This window comes from Cryptomeria japonica, chromosome 7 (assembly GCF_030272615.1).
Source record: "Cryptomeria japonica chromosome 7, Sugi_1.0, whole genome shotgun sequence".
NCBI lineage: Eukaryota > Viridiplantae > Streptophyta > Pinopsida > Cupressales > Cupressaceae > Cryptomeria > Cryptomeria japonica.
The window spans coordinates 376758495-376780925 of NC_081411.1; the positions used below are offsets into that span (position 1 = coordinate 376758495).

The window sequence follows — 22431 nt, forward strand, 5'->3', positions numbered from 1 at the left end:
TCAAGCTCCTCATCATATATCATTTTCACTTTGAACCTTTCATGGAAAATTCATATGCTAATAAATGACAAAGTTTATCACATAGGCCCAAAGAATGTCTTTATAAGGATCCCAATACTGTCATGATGAAACTTCCTCTTGTAGTCCCTATTTAGTGCCAACCCTTAGCATGTCCTAGCAGTACTTGCCTAATTTTGAAAACAAGTCACAGCAGGATCTTTTTGATACCACAACATGCCTCCTGCATATATAATCCAACAATAAATGCTCTTATGATGAAAATGTATATAAAACATCAAATAAATAGCACAAAATATTTTGCAAAAATATGTCCTAACAAGGCTGAGAGAGAGAGAGAGAGAGAGAGAGAGAGAGAGAGAGAGAGAGAGAGAGAGAGAGAGAGAGAGAGAGAGAGAGAGAGAGAGAGAGAGAGATTTCATAACCGGTAAGGTGAGATCCAGTAAGGAAGAGAAGACTGTCAATCGATAGTAACCTATTTGATCAAGAGTTGTAGAACTCATTTGCAACAAGAAGATATAATTGTATTAAAATTGTATTTCAATATACATCACCAAGTTTGAGCTTGGTGCAAGGGTTGGTGCCCTAAATATTTGTAATACAATGTTTCACTTGTGAGGCTGGATTGGAGCAGTAGTCTCCAATAGCATTTCTGACCGAGGTTTTTCCCATATTGGGTTTTCCTCGTACATCTGGTGTTGTAGGTTACATCTCTGTGTTTGTCTTCATTGGTTTCCTCATTTACTTTACTAGTTTAATTGTTTAGTGCTTAGGTTAACAACCAGTATTCTAAGGTTACTTCAAAAGGGAAAAGATTTTAGGAACCACTGATTCACCCCCCTCTCAGTGGTACATTGTGTTCAATAATTGGTGTCACAGAATAGGTTCTCGGTTGTTTAAAAATCTTGGGTAGATTTTGGACTTAGAACACAATGGCAAAAAATCAGTCTACTTCCTCAAAAGCCCCCATGTTTGATGGATCCAACTATGCCTTTTGGAGCAGAAGAATGGAGACCTATATCTCCTCCCTTGGTTTTGATGTGTGGAATACTGTCAAGAATGGGCACATTGTCCCTAGTGTTCCTCCCACTAATCCTAATGCCAAAAAGGAGTATGAGAATAACACAAAGGCCAAACATGTTATTTTGAGCGGGCTATCTGATAATGAGTTTGTCAAGGTCATGCACTGTGCAATTGCAAAGGAGACTTGGGATAAAATGCAGAGGTTATTTGAAGGAGATGAAAAAGTCAAAGAGGCCAAGCTGCTAGCACTAAGGGGCCAAATTGAAGGCATCAAGATGAAGGATGATGAAAATATTGCAGACTATCTTCACAGATTTGATGAAACTGTGAATACCATCAAAGGAATTGGGGAAGAAATTGCAGATGAGATCCTTCTCAAGAAGTTATTTAGGTCCCTTACACCTAAGTATGATACAAAGTTGTTTGCCATGAAGAAGCCAAGGATCTAAAGATCTTTACAATGGATGAGCTATTTGGATCACTAACAGCCTAGGAGATGAGAACAACCAATGATGCTTCCTTAAGGAAAGAGGCAGTGTTTGACACCACCCAGAAGGGCAAAGAAGTAGTTGCTCATAAAGGATCTAGTGAAGACTCTGATGCAGAGGTAGAAAATTTTGTTAGAGAGCTCAAAAGAGGATCCAGCAAGTATAAAGGAAAGCTACCACTCAAATGTTTCAACTGTGGTAAATTTGGACACTTTGATGCAAAATGTCCTTATAATAAAACCGATGGAGATGAGTCAAGAGGGTTTAGCAGATTTGCTAGAAAAGATAAACAAAGAAATGTCTACTGACAAGGAAGAAGAGGCTAGTGAAAGAAAAACAACCTCTATACTATCAAGGATTATGCCACAGATGAAGAAAGTGCATCAGAAGATGACTACCATGAGAATGACAGAAAAGTTAATCTCTTTATGGCACTTGATGAACTGGTTGGTGAAGATGAGGAAGAAGAGGATATTGAGGTTGAAGTGGATTTAGAAGGAGAGCTTATAAGTGCTCTTGAGGATTTGAGTAAAAAAAGAAGAGAACTCAAGAAGGTCAACCTTGTTGTAGTAGATGAACACGATCTCTTGAAGCAATCCCTGGATGATTCCAATCAAGTTATATCTAACTTGAAACTATAGTTAGAAGAAGCCAAGAGGATATGTAAAGTTACATCCTCTGATTTAATGAAGAAGGAAAAGGAGCACCAAGATCTGGAAGCAAAAATAGTGAAACTCAAAAAAGAGCTTGAAGAAAGTAAGGAAGAAATAAAAGTAAGAAGCAAATATGAAGGCAGCATTGAAGCCGTAGACAAGATGTTGAGAAACTAAAAGAAATCCAAAGATACTGGTGGCTTGGGATTTGAAGAAGGTCAAAGTTCAAACATAAAAGACACATTCGGTAAAGAGATATAGTTCACGTCTTCAAATGAAGGTGAAGAGAAGAAGACATTCACTATAAGAAAGGATACCAGAAAAAAGACATATGCAGATGTTATTGGAAATATCCACACAAACCAGTATACACAAGCAATGAACCGAAAGCCAAACTCATTGTACCGACATGCAGGTCCAAGGATAAATGCAAGAGTTGACCATGAAGGATTCGCTAGAGTCAACAACATGAAGGGAAGACCCCCGGTAAGGTAGTCCTTTGCAGGACCAAGGCAACCTAACTGATATGTTTCAAACTTTCATGGTTACTATTACCAGTGTAACAATTTTGGGTATATAATTGATGACTGTAGATTAACCAATAAGATTTCTATGAGTTATGAAAGTAGAAATCCTTTTAATGTACTCTACGATATGAATGTTGTCTATTGTCAATGCAATGGATATGGTCTATTGTCAATGCAATGGATATGGTCATAGGAGTTTTGAATGTAGGGAGAATAAACCGGTGCCATACAATAATTTTAAGGATTTATCTTTAAATGAAAATATGAAATACTATAACTGTCAAGAGTTTGGACATATAGAAAGGTTTTGTAAAAATAGGAAGATCTAGTAGAAGAAGACAAATCCTAATCAAGAACTAGTAGTTGAACTAGAGCACAAATAGCAACTAACAAGAAGAAGGAAACCAAACCAGTATGGGTTGAGAAAGAACAGGAAAAGGCAAAATCAAGTCTGGTAGTGCTGACTGCTTTACACACTGAAAGGAAAAATATATGGGTTGTAGATGGTGGTTGCTCCAACCACATGACTGGTGATAAAAATAAATTTATTAAACTTGAAGATTGGAATCGTGGTTCAGTAAGATTCAGAGATAACTCATCCATCAAAATAAAGAGAAAAGGTACTCTAAATATTTATGGAAAATTGAAGGCACGTGATGTATATTATGTGGAAGGCTTAAAGCATAATCTGCAGAGTGTGAATCAGATGTGTGACAAAGGTTATAAATTCACCTTTGACTCAACTGGTTGCTAGATAAAGAAAGACGGTACCAGTCAGGTTGTAGCAGAAGGAAAGAGAACATATGGAAATGTCTACAATTTGAAGGCATGCTATGAGTCCCAATGCATGATAGGACAAGTTGATGAAAGCTGGTTGTGGCACCAAAGATTAGGCCACATAAACTTTGATAACTTAGTTGTAGTAAGCAGAAAGGGGTGTGTAAGGAATATTCTATCCATCATCAAATTGGTAAGCACATTTTCTGATGAATGTGTAAAAGGGAAGTAGACTAAGGTGAGCTTCAGGACAAAAGGGCACAACACCTCAAGACCACTTGAGATTGTGCATACAGATCTGTGTGGTCTGACTAGGACAACAACCCTTGCCGGTGAAAGATATTTTATGCTCTTTATTGATGATTATTCAAGAATGACTTGGGTCACTTTCCTGCAAGATAAGTCACAAGCTTTTGAAATATTCAAGATCTTTAGGAAGATGGTGGAGAAGGTAAGTGGGTGCAAGCTAAAATGCCTAAGATTAGACTGGAGTGGACGGTTCACATCAAATGAATTTGAAAATTATTGTGAAAAATATGGAATTATAAGGCAATACTCAGCCCCTAGGACACCACAATAAAATGGTGTGGTAGAGAGGAAGAATAGGATATTCAAGGAGATGGCCAGAACCATGTTAAATGAGGCCAGTCTGTCAAACACATATTGGAAGGAAGTTGTTCATACTACTGCTTATACCCCGAACCAAGTTCAACTAAGGACAAACAACAGAATGACACATTATGAGTTGTGGTATGACTAGAAGCCATTAGTCAAATACTTCAAAATATTTGGAAGTAAGTGTTTTATCAAAAGAGATATGGATGGTCTAGGTAGTTTTGACTACAAGAGTGATGAAGGAATATTCCTTGGTTACTCATCTAATAGCAAGGCCTACAAATGCTACAACAAAATACTAAGAAGAGTCATTGAGAGTGTGCATGTAAAAGTTGATGAGGATAGGTAAACTGGCATGATGAATTTGGTGATGAAGGTGAGGAAGCTCAGTCAGACAATGAACCAAAAGAAGCATCCAAGAAGACTCCCAACTAGTAGGTGCAGTTGAATCATCCATCAGAGTAAATTCTAGGAAATAAGAGTGATGGTGTGTAGACTAGAAGAAGAATTGCCCAGAATGATGAACAAGTAGACTTCTGCCTCATGACTGAAGTAGAACCTAAAATATTCAATGAGGCCAGCAAAAGACAAGAATGGATGGATGTCGTGGAAGAAGAACTGCAACAAATTGAGAAGAACAAGACTTGGGAATTAGTCCCTAGACCAAAAGACAAGAACATCATTGGCACTAAATGGGTCTACCAGAATAAGATGAATGAACATGGAAAAATTGTTAGGAAGAGGGAATTGACTTTGAAGAAACACTTGCACCGATAGCTAGATTAGAAGCAATTAGAATGTTTCTAGCCTTTTCTGCCTACAAGGGTTATAAAGTATATCAGATGGATGTAAAATTTGCCTTCCTAAATGGAAATTTGGAAGAAGTGTACATGGAGAAACCAGAAGGGTTTATGCTACATGATGATAAAACATTTGTGTGCCGATGGATGAAGGCCTTGTATGGCTTAAAGAAAGCTCCTAGAGTGATGGGGAGGGGTTCTCACAGAGAGTCACACCTAGTTCAATAAGTAGTTGAATGATTTTTTAGTGGGCTCCTATCACTCTACACTCATCCTTTCAAAATTAAAACACTTAAATTCTCTTGGAGTACTCCCTATCAATTTGTGCTCTTTAGTTGCTTCACACATGATTGTGATTCACAAGGGTCAATCCAGCCATTATGCTATCCAACTCTCCAACATGTACTTGCAGGGGTTTTAGGGGTTGTCTTGTAGGTGTTTCCATTCCAATCAAATAATTCTTCAACTATTTTTTCACCATTTTCACATCGCTCCCTCTTTCTCCTTTTTTCTAGGCCTAGTAGCACTAGAGCCCCAATTAGCCTTACCTTACCGGTTTTTTGGCAATTACTCAAAAATATCTCAAATAACCTTCCAACACCTTTGGTGATCTGAGTACCCTTTTGGACAAAATTTATGATCAACTAGGTTAGGTAGACTAGTCTATTTGTACTGATATGGATCCCAAAAAATGGCATTTTTAGAGGGTTTGGGACTTAGCAGTATTCTCCAATGGGTTTTGTTGCTCTCTCCACCCTTTCACACCTCCATCTTTGAAAAATTCTCTTCCACACATCACACTTTCAATCCAAATAATTGGATTATTCACAACTCTTCTTCCCTGCAAGCAAATACAATGTTTTCAATCATTTTCCTAACCGGGCTATGGTTGAGCCCACCTAGGAAATGATGGAATTTTGCTTCCAAACATCTTATAGGACATTAAAAAACATATTTAAACTATACAAGGGTTACACGACTTGAATCCCAAGGTTCATTGAGCAAAACTCAAGGGATTTCAAGTTGGAACCATGACTAGGCTCTTGAACCCTTGTTCAGGCCGAGAGCAATACAAATTTTTAATCACACTTCAAAATTGCACTAAGGAAAGACACAAAAACCTTCCGAGAAATAAAATATCATACACAAAACCAACATGAAATAACAATACCAAGATCAATCCATTATGTACGGACTGCTGCTCCAACAATTGAGAAAATACAAGGTAAAATCTAGAAATTGTCTTCAAAATCTATTCAAACTTTCTCACAAATGTTCCAACCCTTGTACAATCATTCTTTGAGAATTTTATATGCCATTTTGGTCATAAAAAACTCTTCATCAGTTTCCTAACCATCGATTTTCTCAAAAAATGCAAAGTTGCTCAAAAAGTTGCAAAAAGTTGTCAAGCAACAATGACAACTTTCGCTCAAATGTGCATTTTTGCATCTTGTGTCTTTCTACTCAAACTAATTCTCCTATAATAAACCCCTAACATTAAAATGACATTCCTAAATACCTAATAAGTCTTTACAAGATTTTTTACATCATAATGCAAATTTATGCCATTTTTAGGCTTACAAGGGATCATAGGCCAAATTTGTGAAAATAAACAACCTTGGTGACAATCACCCTTCAAATGAATATCAAAAATCCTAAGCCAAAATATAGACTATCACACTAAAATTTTGAAAATGCACTAAAAACTATGTGCTCCTGCACTATCAAGTTGTTCTTTTTAGCCTTCAAGACAATGATTTGCTAACTTCTACTTGGAGATGTTGCTCCAACAAGCATGGTGTTCCTTTTAACCCTTCATAGCAAAGTGTGTATTTCCAAAAACTTTTGAAAAATAAGCCTGTTCAACAAAGTAAATCGTGATTTTGGTCAACAAAAGTAAAGTCGATAGGGGAAAGTTTTCCCTCTTTGCTTTGCACAAAATGAAGATGAGGTTCTTTTACTTTGCAAAATGAAGTGAATCCTTTTAAACACCAAAGGATGGTGAGGTTCTTTTTAAAACTTTTGCCAAAATAAAGATTGTTGGTTCTTTTTACAGCTTCCAAAATGAAGTGTTTTTCCTCTAATCTTGCAAGAAAGCAAATATGAAGTTTGTTATTCTTTTTACCTTGCAATAAAGAAAAGATGAAGTTTTATTTTAAAACACCAAAAAGGAAGGCATGAAGTTCATTTTATGCATCCAAATGAAATGATGAGGTTTATTTTAACTTTTGCAAAAAGGAGAGTGAGTTCTTTTTAACCAACTTTTGTTGAAAGAAAGTAAAAAAAGAAACTTAAAGCCTCTAAACTTGCTCCTTCCCCTTCACAAAAAAGATTAGAGCCTACACACAGTCAGTGATCAAATGTTAGTGTGGGCTTACACAAGCCTAAATTCTGATCTTGGTTACAAATTTTACAATCCTGATCCTGAAATGCCCTGAAATTTGACTAAGTCTGAATTTTGGAGGATCTTCCAAAAACTAGATTTTGCATTATAACTCCTAGAGGTCTGAAACCCCTCTCAAACATCCTGACAATATATATGGAATATAACTTAAAGTATAAGTTCTTATACTTAAATGTTATATTCCATATATATTATGCCTCCCACAAGTCTAAATTTTGACTCTATCATATTTTTTTTTTGGCTCTGCCAACTCTATGCGCTAAACTATTGCACGGATGCGCTAAGAAAAAGCACCCACGCGCTATTATGTGCCCCCAATGTGCTAAGCTATTTTTTCGATGCGCTATTCTGTTTTTCTCCTGCGTCGAGACCTACAGGAAAATATTAGTGGAAGTCATGCGCTAAAGAAAGGACTTCACGCGCTAGAGTATAGACCCCACGTGCTAAACAGTAAGCGGGATGCACTAGACTGTTAATCAGATGCGCTAGGGAATATTTCCCACGCGTCGATTCCTGTTTCCCACGGACCTGCAAAAATGATTAGTTTCAAAAACCAATTTGTTATTTGGGGTCGAGCCCCACGGTGGGTGCCAAAAATGTATGCGGGAAAAGTGGGTGAATAAAACTTAATATGGGAAAATATTGTTAGAAACTAGTCCACACACACACACAGGACTTCTTGGTGCAAGCTATGGAGTAATAACATATTACTCAGCTTCCCAAGGAGGGTCCCATGGTTCTCTATCTCACAATGTCCCTCAAACCAATGTTTTTGCTCTCAGATCACTGAGCAAAATGGTTTAGGGATGGCAAATGCAAGAACGAGAGATGCTTTGATAGATTTTAGGATGAGATGTGTTAAGCTATGTATGATTTTAGAAATGCAATAAACTAAATGATAAGATGACAAGATTAGTATAAATACTATCCTAACATAATATATTTAGTCTATGATTGAGCTAAATGATAAAGAAAGTACTCTAAACATGCATATTTAGACTAATTTCTATTCTAAAAGGCTAAATGATGAGCATAAAAATGATATGAGAAAGCTTGAAAGTATTTGAGCATAAGTATAATGCTTCAAATTTGAAAGATGATTTTATGAAAATGGAGGAGTGAGAGCTCTATTTATAGCAAAAATAGGGCAATGGATGGTCAAGATTGAATGGTTTAATCAAGGGCTGAGTTTGAAAGTTGGGGATCCATGTGCACAATTGGCACTAGTGAAATGGTGACAAGTGTCAACATAGGGTTGGGTTGAGAGAAGAGGTTGGAGGCATTAAAGGCCTGAGAAGACCTCATGGTTATCTAAAGGCTAAGGGTCAAGTCTAAGTTAGGCTTACCCACTAGATTAAGAGTTAATCCAAGGATAAACCTTTGTGCAAATGATTAAGAGATAATCATGGTCAAAGCATTAATGGCCTGATGAGACCTTTGGGTTGGGTAGAGGTTGAGTCAAAACAAATGTTTTAACCATGTGGGAGGGTTTGAGTTAACCATTAATGGTTATTGGAGACTTTGGGGATTAAGTGGTTGAATGTTGAAAGCCTTCAATGGTTTTCAAAGACTTTGAGCCATTTAGTGGTTGAAGGTTGAAAACCTTTAATGGTTATCCAAGACTTTGAGTTTTTTAGAAGTGACTTCCCTTTGCTTAGGGATGTGACAAAATTTAGAGGAGGGGTTAGGTTAATGAGAAGTGGTTAGAAGATTCTAGAAGGGATTAGAAAGGGGTTTAGGATTTTGCAAGTGGATGGAGGGATAATAGGATTTAATTGAAATAATTTATTTCAATTTGGTTGCAATTTGGGAACTTAAATAAATTAGATTTATTCAATTTAGGATAACTATTTAATTAAATTTGAATTTAATTAAAAGTGGATAGGGGGATTTAATTGAATAAAATGATTTATTCATTAAATCGGTATAGTGAATTTTATTTAAATAAATTGAGTAATTTACTTAATAAAATAGAAGAATGTGGATAATTTAATTAAATTGGATTTAATTAAATAGAGAAATGAACATAAAATATTCATTTATGAATATGGTCATTTTTATACATCTACAGGTACCTCTAAGGAACACTCAGTTATGGATTGTGGTACCCTAAACAAGGGGAATTCATCTTGGAAGCATACAATTATGTCAATTGGGCATGTTGCATTGATGATCGAAAGAGCATAAGTGGTGGTGCATTCTTCTTAGGTGACTGTATAGTCTCATGACATAGCAAGAAGCAGGACTCAGTCTCTCTATCAACTGTTGAAGCTGAATCATTGTTGCTATGACATGCTGCTCTCAAGTGCTTTGGATGAAGAAGAACCTCAAAGAAATACAGGTGGACATCACTGATCTTATTTTCATTTGGTCTGATAATTAAAGTGCACTAAACATAGCAAAGAATCTGGGATGCATTCCAACAAAAAGCATATTTCTATCAAGTATCATCTTTTCAGAGAAAAGGTTGAAGGATAGGAAGTAGGGATGGATTATGTCCCTACTGGAGAACAAGTAGCAGACATTTTCACCAAACCATTACTGGTCTTAGCACCTTTGAGTACCTACGACACAAGTTGGGAGTTGTGTCAGCTGCCTTATGCACTTAAGAAAGGAAGGTTTGATATGGTTAAGGGGGAGTTCATAACAACATCTATAACTCATGAACCACATATCAATACCCACTACAACCACTGGTAGTAGCCAAAGGGGGAGTGGATAGTACCCTTTGTCATTGTGTGAAAGGGGGAGAAATCTACCAATATGAAGTGTCTTGTTGTAAGTTGACATTATTGGCATTAAGTTGTAAATGATGTCAACTGGTTTGGTGAGGTAACCGGTAAGTAAGAAGTGGTGACCTGTATGATGGCAATACACATGAGAGTGATTAGACAGAAGCAAGGTTACCGATACATATGACTTGTGTCATCTACCGATAAAAAAGGCTTACCAGTAAGGCACAAATCAGGAGGAAGGTTGTTTGTTTGTTATGAACTCACAACAACTAGTGGACATAATAGTGAGGATGTTTGATGGTCATTTTAGTAAGGTGAACTAAACCCGTAGTCTACCTTGGTCGACAAATAATTTGAAAATGACATAGGAATCCAAGAAGAGGTGGATTTCAACAAGCATGATAGTTGGATGCCAGGTGGAGGGATTTCATAGGTTGGTGGAGTGTGCATTTACGTAACAAATCTGTAAGCAGGTCAGCTTTAATGAGGAACCCGCAAGTCACAGAGGATGCCAAAGGATTGTGGCTCAAGGAAGGGAAATAGGCAAAGCAACAGAACTGATCATGCAAGAATATTTGATCTTCATACCTATTTAGTGAAGGAAACAACAAAGCCGTTAATGGTGAATGACAGAGAAAAGCAGAAAAGCATGGTGCAAACCTCGAGATTTAGAAAATGCACATTGGAATGCAAAGCTTTTCTAGCGATTGATCGATGTCAAGAAGATCTTATCCATAGAAAAGAAGATCAAATAAATTCGGATTCTGATCAAGTTGGAGAAGAAAAAAAAAACTAACATCGTAATGATTGAATGCGTTCTTGGCGGGAATCCATGATTAGAAATACATGAGCTTGAAACAGAAAAGGTTGATGCTTAAGGAGAAGAAGTAGAGTGAAGAGAGATTGAGTGTAGATAAGAATCATCTCCCTTAGAATCTATTTTAAGAAAGGTGTTGAGTGAGTTAACAAGAAAATAGGTAAGAGGGTTTAACTGACAGTGATTGAGTACCGGTATAACTGTAGCAGGTCAAACAGTTGAGCAAACCGGTAAGGTGTGGTTGAGCAAGATGACATCCAAGTCTGACATAGTGAGTTGTGAGGTTGTGAGAGAGAGAAGAGAGGCCAAGAATCAGAGAGAGTGGTTTCATAACCGGTAGTGTGAGATCCAGTAAAGAAGAGAAGACTGTCAATCGACAGTAGCCTATTTTATCAAGAGCTGCAAAACTCATTTGCAACAAGAAGCTATAACTATATCAAAATTGTATTTCAATATACATCACCAAGTTGGAGCTTGGTGCAAGGGTTGGTGCTCCTTGGGTTGGTGCCCTAAATCTTTATAATTCAGTGTTTCTCTTGTGAGGTTGGATTGGAGCAGTTGTCTCCAGCAGCATTTCTCACCAAGGTTTTTTCCATATTAGGTTTTCCTCGTACATCTGGTGTTGTGGGTTACATTTGTGTGTTTGTCTTCTTTGGTTTCCTCATTTGCTTTACTGGTTTGATTGTCTAGTGCTTAGGTTAACAACTAGTATTCTAAGGTTTCTTTAAAAGGGAAAGGCATTTAGGAACCACTGATTTAGCCCCCTCTCAGTGGTACATTATGTTCAACATCTTGACCCTGCTATTCCTTGGCAAGCCCACCTGAACCTCTGGTTTGGAAGAAGAAACATAGGATTTCATAACAGGGATGGCTTGACTTCATGGTCCTTGGTATAATCCATAATAAGTCGAATAAGGCCCTCATCGAGGACCGGATTATCCATATTCTCAGCATGTTTCTCTAGACCATGCCATAAAGAAGATATAAGATAAAACATAATGGAAATTTTCCTATTGTGCTTGAAGTGATTCAAAATGACAAAGTGGTAGGAAAAAATGCTCGCATACCGACCATCAAGAGTGATGTATCTCATGATAACCTCCACCACATCAGCCCAAGGCCTCTGAAGATCCTTCTGGTTGTAGCCATCATCAACCATCTTCTAAACCCTATTCCACTCCTTCTACTTGTCGAAGAATGTGGAGCTAGCTTCTTCAACATATTTTCATTCTCTATAAAAATTCCTTCCCTCCATCTCCATACCAATAATTTCAGCGATAAAATCTTCATCAATTCTAAATTCAATGCCATAGACCTTAAGGATACCATTATCCCAACTGCTCACAAAATCTTCAGTGGCACTCGGTGAATTCCCCTTCAACCTTTTCATATACGGCACCAAGCCTCCATTTGAGATCTCATTCCAAACCTCAGTATTCCTTATCCAGTTTTCAAAAGAGGTGGGTTTCATCCTATTCTTGTCACCTCCCATGAAATGCAAAATTTTGAAAGAGCAATAAAACACACCCAGAACACATAGCAGCAAGCCTAACCAGAAACAAGTGAATCCTCTAGAATATAAAGAATTGGGAGGCGTGAAAAACTTCCACCCAAAGGAAACTAAACTACAGTTCTAGAAAGATATATAACTATAATTCCCTCCCACCCTCTTTAGAATTTTCTTACAAAGGTTATTGAAATATATTTTTTAAAACATTATTAGGTTCAATAGTTTGAAATTACATCTTGTCTTTTATTTTTTCATTTGAATGATGTTCAAGGGCATTGCTTATCTAGCATTCTAATTTTGAATGAATTAATTGTGATGATCAAAACATACACAATACTATTTTTAGCAATTGTCTTGATCAAATTGTTTTAAAGATTATGCCAACATTTGAAGAAATTTTAATTTTCCTTTTTTTTTTCAATTAGAAAAATTGATACTAGATTTAGATTTTTTACATATAATTTCATATTATTAATATATTTTGATTAGCATATAATTTTTTTTTTGATTGATTATAAGAAATTTATTTTTATAATATTAAATTGTTAATTTAGTATTTGTGTATTTATATATTTGTGTGAATAAAATAAATGATTTGTGTGTTTGTATTATTAATATCAAGAAATTTTTTAAAATGACATTCATTTGCATATCAATTGTTTTTTATAGTAAGGAAAGATTATTTAGACTAGCAATAGAGTAGGTCAAAAGGGGCATATTATGCCTTTGCACATATTCAATTTGGAAGCCACAACAAAAATTAAGAGGAACCACTTGGAGTCCTAATTTAAAAAATCATATTGGGGATTTGAATAGAGATCATTTTTAGAAATCTGTGGCCTTGTTATTTGAATACAACCCCATTTACTACATATAAAAAATTATATTAATAATAAACATAATATTTTTAAAATAAGTATCATATATATGTAGTAAATAGCATAGTTCTATAATAAAATAAAATGAATTTGATATGTTTTTATATTTTTAGATAGATGTATTTAAAGATATCTATACTATTTTAATACAAAGTGTCAATAATTGAATTTTTTTGATTTGACTATCATAGAAATTTAAGATTATAAAAAACACATTTAATCAAATATATTTATCACATAAGATCAAATTTAATTATGTGAAATAAATTATTATAAAAAATTAAGAAGAATATATAACGTTGAAGGACACCAAATTAAATAGATAGCTTAATTTTTGGCTTGTTTATTTTAAATCATATTTTCTCATAGTCGGCTGTTATTAGCCCAAAAATGACGCGGTGATTTAGGGAAGTACCTTATGCCAAACAACTATAAAGGGAGGTGAGAATGATGCAGGGCAACAATGAAATAAAAACATACAAGCAGTTAATCGTTGGGAAGCTCGAAAGATAAAAGAAATGGAGATAGAATCCACAGAAATGGAGCACGAATCTGTTACAGCAGTTGAAGGAGACAGAGAGGAGCATGGTATATCTAAGCTGCCTGAGGAAATGAAGAGATTGGTATTTTCAAAGCTTCCATTTGAATCAATCTACAGCTCTCGCACAGTCTGTAAGGAATGGAATTCCATTTTATCCTCCGACAACTTTCTCTCATCATTACCTGCCCAAAATCCATTGCTTCTTATCTCCATTGGTCAAATTAATAATAAATGCTCCTGTATAACCTACTCGTTTTCCACACAAAAATGGATGAAATTCCCTATTTCTTTTTACCCACATACTGAGGGATGTGACAGGAACAATAGAGTTTGCTCTTGTGTGAGAGATGTATCAAGCACGACGCAGGGGTTACTGCTGGTTGAACAAAATCCCGCTCAACAATTACTTGTTTGCAATCCCCTTATGAGATCGTGTGTAGAGGTAGAAATGGATTTCACGTCCAAAATAATCCGTATTGTACGGGGAAGTAAAAAAGAGCCCTATTTGATAGCGTACTCCAAAAATGAAATTTTTTCCTTCGATATCTACCATTATTTTGAAGATTCATGGAGGATTAAGCTTCAGTTTGCAGAGGAAAGGGGAAATAATATATTATGCCGTGAAGCACTTGTAATGGTTGAGTGCAATGGCGTTCTTTTCTGGAGGGAAAGATCACAGGCAACAATTGTGGGTTACAAAATCCAAGATGAGGGTTTCATTAGCACTGTTACAGTGGCTCCATTTCCCGTGAAAATGGTTCAAGATTTGAATGCGCATGTTAAACCTGTTCTTTGTATGGTTCCGTATGGTTCCTCCGTTCTTTTGGTGGTGACCACTCGGGAGCCGTCTCTACTTGGCGAAACTCACCCATCGTTTGGAGGAATCCGGCCAAACAAGACGGGGATTGTTATCTGGGAGTTGTTTCAGGACGAGAAAGACGAGTTGATTTGGAGGTGGAAAGAATTTGCAAGGATGTCTCCACAGTCGCTCCCTGAATTTTCGAGAGATGCAGATTTTTGGAATAAGTGTGTTTGTGTGGGAGATTACCTGTGCTTTCCCAGTCTATGGCCATGTGACAGTCTAGAGGTGCTTGCATGTAATCTAAAGGTGTATGCATATAATCTAAAGGGAGGGTTCTGGCAACACGTTCCTCCCTGCAAAATCCAGTACAATAAAAAGATTAGGATCTTGAGGATGATGTCCTTCGAACCGAGTTCAATCATTGATTCTTGGGAAGATCGAGCGAATGAGGGATTACATTCAAGAAACGAGGAATGACATGATTTTGGTGATTGTTATTATAATTTTTTTGGGTCAGCAAACCGTGAAGTCAAAAATTTGATATGAAAAAAGATGTATAATTACAAAAATATTAACAGTTTGAATGCCCTTCCAGGCCTGCCATAGCTGAGGAGATTTTCCTGATTAAATCTATTTTCAAACCACAGAATTCGAAAAGTTCATCAAAAACATCCAAGGTCTAGTATATTCGACATTACAGCATGATGCTTAAATTCAGAAAAGCTTATCGGAAAGAAACTAAAACTAAATTTGCAATTAAATTCATCTCTTTCTAGCTTGAAAGCAATCCTAAGATGAAGACCCGGGATGGGAACTGAATTATGAATATGGTATGGATTGTTTTATGGAATTGATAAATTAAATTATTGGATTTTATAAATGTTTAAGTAATTGTAATCAACTATGCTTTTTATTCAGTCCCTTGAATATTCCTACAAGTTGGAAGTTTCGTTGGCAGCACTGTTATTTAGAATAAATATCTCAACTTTCAAATCTGAACTGAAGCGACCAGATTTCAAAATAGAATTGCGATCTATCTGTCAAAATCACAGAAGTTGCAGTATTATGAAAGTGTTCTCCAAGATGGAAGTGCGTGTATTCTACTTGGGGAGTAAAATAAAAAATTTATAGAATCGGCTGTTCAGAAATACCCACTCGTAAAATGATGGATATGTTAGCGCTGCCACTTTTCCATTTCACTGTTTTTTACATGTGTCATCTGATAAATTAGATAATTATTTTTAATATTCTGCTTTCAAATCTATCAATTTTTTACAATTTATGAAATTATTATCAATGCTTCTAGATTTGCTTGTGTTATTTTCTTCATCAATGGTGTCAATGTTATCAGAATAAATGAGTGCAATCATTCATCCTGATGATGGATTATCAGAAAATGATCTGCACTTTGATTGGACTCATTCATCCTGATGATGGATCACAAAAAATGATCGGCACCATTGATGAAGACACAATCAAATCCAGATACATTAATCAGATATTCTGCTTTATTTACTTTTTAGATTTCACTAATTATTTAATTTTTTTCTAAAACAATCATGATTTTCTAAAATAACAGTTGCATGCTTTTTCCAGGCAACGGTGAGCCCATAGGAATTTGTACTTTATAAAATACTTTTCCATCTAATAAAATTGCTAAGTCCAATTGTTAAGGACTTGCCATTTAGTTTAGAATGCTGGTTGTCCCTGATCCAAGTTTGGAGAACATGGCTACATAGAAATTTAACATAGTCTTCCAAAATCAAATGAAAATTCCAAAAAACCATACAATCAAAAAATTAACAGTCTTCCAAAATCAAATCAAATTAATACACATTTAAATGATATTAAAAAGATCATGTAACATAGTTTCATTTTCACGTCAGTTTTTAGGTTCACTGGGCCATTGTGGAAATCTGTGGTTTCATGGTGTAAATTTTCTTTAAAATCAATATATTATTCTGACCATGCCTTTTATCAACCAAAAAAAAGGATCATGTAACATAACTGTCATCTTCATCAAATTTTACCATTCATAAAATTTAAACCAATTTTCATTTCTTTACATAATCTTCCAAAATCAAATGAAATTCATTTATTTTTATCCAATATTAAAAAGATCATGTAACATAACTGTATCTTCATCAAATTTTACTATTCACAAAATTTAACAGAAAAACTAACTAATACACTGGTTAAATTTTCACACTGATTAAATTTTCATTTAAGAAATCCACGTGATTTAACCAGCATATAAAAATGGTCCAATTTTCCATATTATTTTATATAAAAATAAATTTTATAAAAGTTGAAAGGTATCAAAATACACAACTTTTAACAAAATAAATGAATAAAGATCTAATGCCTAATGCTAGGTAACACAATAATATCATAGTAGCATGGTAGTCTTGACAGAAGCCTGAGAGATGGACTGTTTATTTTCTTTAAAATCAATATATTATTCTGATTATCGAACTAACATTTTAGAATAATAACAGTTGTATCATTAAGATTCAAAACCATTTGACTATATTGAATTCATCAAACAACATAATACAAGATTATTAATAAGTAAAACTTGTCAATTGTATCACCCACATAAACTGTAGGTATGTTGTGTTCAAATTGTCAATTGTTAATGAGAGATTGGTTGTAATGATGATATTGTTGAAGTTTTTTTCTCAAATCTAATGTTCTCCCTTTTTTTTCGCCTTCCCCTCTTAATCCATGTAATCAATTTTCCTTTCTAGGTGGTTAGGGATTGAAGATTGGAAACGTGGACAGGCACTGGGCATAGCACAATCTGCCAAGTGCATGTGTAGAGGAGCAGTGGGCACAAAGTTGTTTGACAGCTGGATTCGGCTAGTAATGAATAACTTAATAATGTTCTTTACTTTTATTTATAGGATTCTACATGTTCCATGTTTAAAACTCATATTAAGGACTCACTTTTAGCTTCGTATTTATATAGGAGGGTCTTATTTACTGTATTCTTAACTTCATTTAGGAGACATCTTAATTTTTATCTCACTAGACGTTGAATTATCAAGTTTCCAGAACACTTTTTCATAGTCTTAAATATTCTTCACATTTGGAGGGTTACTTGAAGTTCACTCCTACCATGTGATGTCCTCATCCCTACCTTTATATTCAAGTCTGTTTTGTATATGTTATATGATGCAAATGGCATTTATTTTCATAGGATGTTTTTTTTCGTTTTTTTTGGGTATGGAAGTATTTTTATTCTACAAATGATCTTGGTTTTTTCATTTAGGAAAATATTCTTTAGGAAACCATCAACTTTTTCATATATATTCATCTTCTTTAAAAAGATGCATATTCTTGTTCTTTAAAAAGATGCTTATAATAGAAATTAAGGAAAAACTATCTTAGGCAAGAACAAATCTCATCTTCGATCATATAAAATTATGAGAAGACAAGGACAATTCCAAGGTGAAACCTACCAACTATTGTTAATTCCTACACAAATCTATATATTAACACAAGCCCAAAATATATGGTAACAAATGGCTTTGAGTGCCTACGTCACTCATACCAACTAGGATATCAACCACAAGGTTCTAGAGTTAATCTAGTCCATCCAAAATTCAAATTAGACTACATGTGATCCTTGTCATAGGTCGAACATCATTCCATTAATATATATTAAACATTTATATGTGGGATTTTTTTAAGGTTCCCCAACTATAGAACCTCTCAGACAACCAGGTGCAAAAGGAGGAAAGATTTTTTTTAGGTTCCCCAAACCTTCAATAAGGGTTTTGAATTGGCACCCTAAACCAATCAACAACTTCTAACCTAGAACACCCAACAGTGAATCAACTCCTCACCTGTTGAACTCCTCTCCATCTCAATAGGAGAGGATCCTACCTCAATAGGAGCAATAGAGAAGAAGATAGACAGAGGGGCGAACCAAATGGGACACCTTCCAACATCTGAGCGACACTAGTTGAGAGAATACTACATAGAGTAGCCACCATCCTCCCTCAAAAAGAAGTTCCCCACCTTAATAAGGGACAAGAAAGAGAGTAGTAGGAGCGAAATGCATCATTCCCCCAAGAAAGAAGCCATTAGAGACCCCACCTCAATAGGGGTAGCCTTCAACTCTATAGAAGCCATAAAGGAAAGAACCCAACCAAGAACAACATAAGCCCATCCAAAGGAAAGAGAGATAAACAAATCCCTAACAAAACCATAACCTAACCAAAAATAATCTAAGACCAAAATAGGCACTTGAAAATTGTTGGCAACCTTTTGACTGACAAGAGCAATAGCTCTAGTTCCACACAAAACAATATAATAACTGAAAAACAACAAAATCACTAGAAATAAAATTCTAGCAAAAGAAAAAGCCAAAAAGTCCCTTCACAGCCCTTACAAGCAGGGCTAAGAACAAAAGAGCTAGACCCAAAAGGGCAAGGAAGCATCCCACCTACATCCCCAATGCAAGGAGTACCACCAAATAGGAGCTCCCAAAAACATCTCTTCTAATAGCTGCAGGGGGAACAAAAGAAGCACAACATAGAGAAGCAGAGCCAACAAAGGGGATTAGTCGAGGAGAGAAAAGGAAGCCAAGGACTCCACCTGTAGGCCCCCAACTACTAAAGTAGATAAGTAAAGAACTAGAGGAAGCCTTCCCACATGTGACAACCAAGCAGAGAACAACCCACTGCTAATAATAGCCAACAACTTGAAATCCCAAGCCATGACCAAGAATATTTGAAACCCCTTGACAACATCAGCGATGTATGTGCCAGAGCAAACCCTAGACAGTTGCCCTAGCACCATACTCCATGCTTGATGTAAGACATGCACTAGCTTAACATGAAGGCCCAACACTGGCAATAGGACCTTCCCACACCCAAGAAAATGAAGGCCACTAAACAACATAGGTCCAATGTCAGATGGAAGAAGGATGAGAAGCCCAGAAAAGAGGGCCACAGGCACCTTGCAAACCCCAATCTGAGAGAAGAAAACTAAAACTCTACAACCAATGGGTGCTAGAAATAATCCAAAGCCATAGAGCCATTGCAAGCCAAAAAATCATGATGTGAAGATAGTCCATACCCAGCCATGCCCTCCTCCCCATCATCATCATCAACCTCTGAGTCCCTTGCACCACCCCATCACCAAAAACCCTTGAGCGGGGCCTTGAGCCCTCGCTCTCACCCATCTATCTAAGTTTGTTAGAATCAATGTTATAGTCAAACTTCCTCAAAAAATTATTTTAAATGTTACATACACGTGTCAAAATGATATACATATATTTAAGCCGATAGGGTTCAGTGTGGGCATTTATGCCCCGAAAAGTTGTCATTCTTATCGACTTTTATTTTTGGCATAGTTTTCTAGAAGACGTCGATGTCTTTTGTGTTTTTTGATTATTCCATTTTTTGTTGCTGATGTAGTTCCTCGAGGAAGATGTGGATGTTTTATGTGTTTTCCTCGTCATTGAATTGATTTTTTCTGAGTTGTAAGTGGTATGTATTTGGCAAGGAAGTTAATGTGACATTGTTCTTGAGTTATGTTAGACATTGATGTCTCATTTCTTCAACATTGATGGCTCTGCAAACACAGTGTCGAAAGGGTTTTTTCTATCTACATTCGGCTTTCGTTCATTGCTTTGTTCCTTGAACATTGATGCCTCTGCAAAGACGGTGTTGAAAGGGTTTTTAGTTGGTTGTTTTGGTGTTTGGAGACGTCCAAAGGGTTTATTTCCATCTGCACTTATGATTCATAGGTTGTTGTTGTTGGCAAATGCACACTCCAATGCGAAATTGTAAGTGATTGAAGGTATTTTCATTGATGGCAACCTTACAAGCATATGATACCAGTAGGCACCAGCACCGATAGACTCTACACTGGCATATGTTCACCAGCACCAAAAAGATTGATTACTGGCACCCTGACCGACAGGATTTTATTTATTGCAAAATGTAATTAATTGTAATATCTTCTCGAAAGCCGACAAGGCATATTGTAATAAGGCTCATATATAAGTATGAGATCTTGTAGAACATTGGAAACAGGATATGTGATGGATATTATGTGTGAATATTCAGGCAAATTTTAAAGCAAGGTTTATGATTATTGCAGAGCTTAAATTGGTACTAGATCTGGCATAGACGATGCCCTTTTGTAGTAGTACATCATCTTGGATTTGTATAATCCATTTTTGTAATTCAATGTGACTTATTTTGTAATTGAGCAATGAGCTCTAGGCACTTGGCCTTCCTACATGTGCAGGCCCCCATTTTGTAAGTAATATTCACTTATTGGATAGTAAGCGAATATTGTGGGTCACAAATCCCATGAAGGTTTTTCCCAAACTGGGTTTCCTCGTTAAAAATACTGTGTTATGGTCTACTTTCTATGTTGTGTTTATTGCTCTTATTTATTGCATTAATTTTGGTTTACCGGTACATAGTTTTGGAATGCTTTTAATTTAATAAATCAGGAAAATCAATTAACTGGCAAGATACTGATTGACCCCCCCCCACCCTCTCAGTATCTTTGGGAATCCAAAAAAATTGTATTAGAGCCTGGTCCTCTACTTTCAAAAGCCTAACAGCTTGAGGAAGATTCTAACACCAGTAGATATGGAAAACTTGAGGAAGCAATTAGAAACAGCTCTTTCAGACTATGATGCAAACAAGTTGAAGAATATGAAACTTGAAGATGATTTGAAGGCTGCACAGGAAATCAGTCAAGGACTTCAAGGAAATCTCACTATTGCAAGGAACAAAAGAAGAGAACTTTCTAAAAAGATGTAGTGTAATGATGATGAGAAAGAAACCCTCAATGACCTTGTGAACAAATTGAGACAAGAAAACAATACAATGAAGAATGAGATGCAAGATATGACTATGAGATTTAGTAAAGACATTGAAGATAGAAAGAAGAATGAAGATGACTTGGTTAGAAGACTAAATGATGTGAGAAATGAAAACACAAGACTCAGTCATGAAAATTATATGTTGAAGATAGATTTGATGCATACACAAAATGACACAAATGAACTCATGAGACAGAAAGGAACTTTGGAGAATGAATTGGATACTGCAAATCAACACAAAGAGAAATTTAAGAAAAGCTCAGAGGAATTTGATAACATGTTGAAGAATCATAAACCTAATGGAGATACAAATGGGTTTGGCTTTGAAGTTGGTGAAAGCTCTGGTACTGCAAGCAATCATGATCACAACAAACCGGTAAGACAACCTAATGCTCACAACAAACTATAACAAGTATGGTCATAGAGAAAATCAGTGTAGATCTAGAAACTATCAGAACACCAATGCACCCACCGGTCAATGCTCTAAATGAAATAAAATTGGTCATAATTCATAAAATTGCAGAACGAATGTAAGATGTTATATTTGTGAAAGATTTTGACACTTATCTAATCAATGCAGAACACATACTGGCATAGGATAGGGAAAAGTGATTCAAAAAAACAATGTGACTTGTTATGCTTGTAACAAGATTGGACATATTGCAAAAATTTGTAGAAGTAAGGCATCACCGACAAATAATAAAGGACCCAACTTGAGAGGTAAAGAGAAGGTTGATGAAGTAAAGCAAGAATTCTCAAAACAATGGATTAGGAAGTCAGATCAGAATGTTAGTGAAGCTATTCCTTCACCGGTAGAACTGAGTATCACTCCACCGACACGAGATTCTTCATCTAACTAAAGAATAACCTTTTGGTGGTACGACAATTAACTGTAGAACATGCTAATTTACCCTCAGTTTATGGTGAGAAATTGGAAATAACATTATAAAGCAACTGTTTTGGCTCTTTTCTCACTCACCGAGCATT

General features: G+C 35.8%; 1 protein-coding gene across 1 annotated transcript; it reads left to right on the top strand.

Moving 5' to 3' along the window:
• The first annotated feature begins 13763 nt into the window (after positions 1-13763).
• Positions 13764-15065, top strand: LOC131030083 (F-box/kelch-repeat protein At5g15710-like). The gene has a single exon (XM_057960763.2). It carries the CDS (start codon positions 13764-13766, stop codon positions 15063-15065), a length of 1302 nt encoding a protein of 433 aa, XP_057816746.1.
• The last annotated feature ends 7366 nt before the right edge of the window (positions 15066-22431 follow it).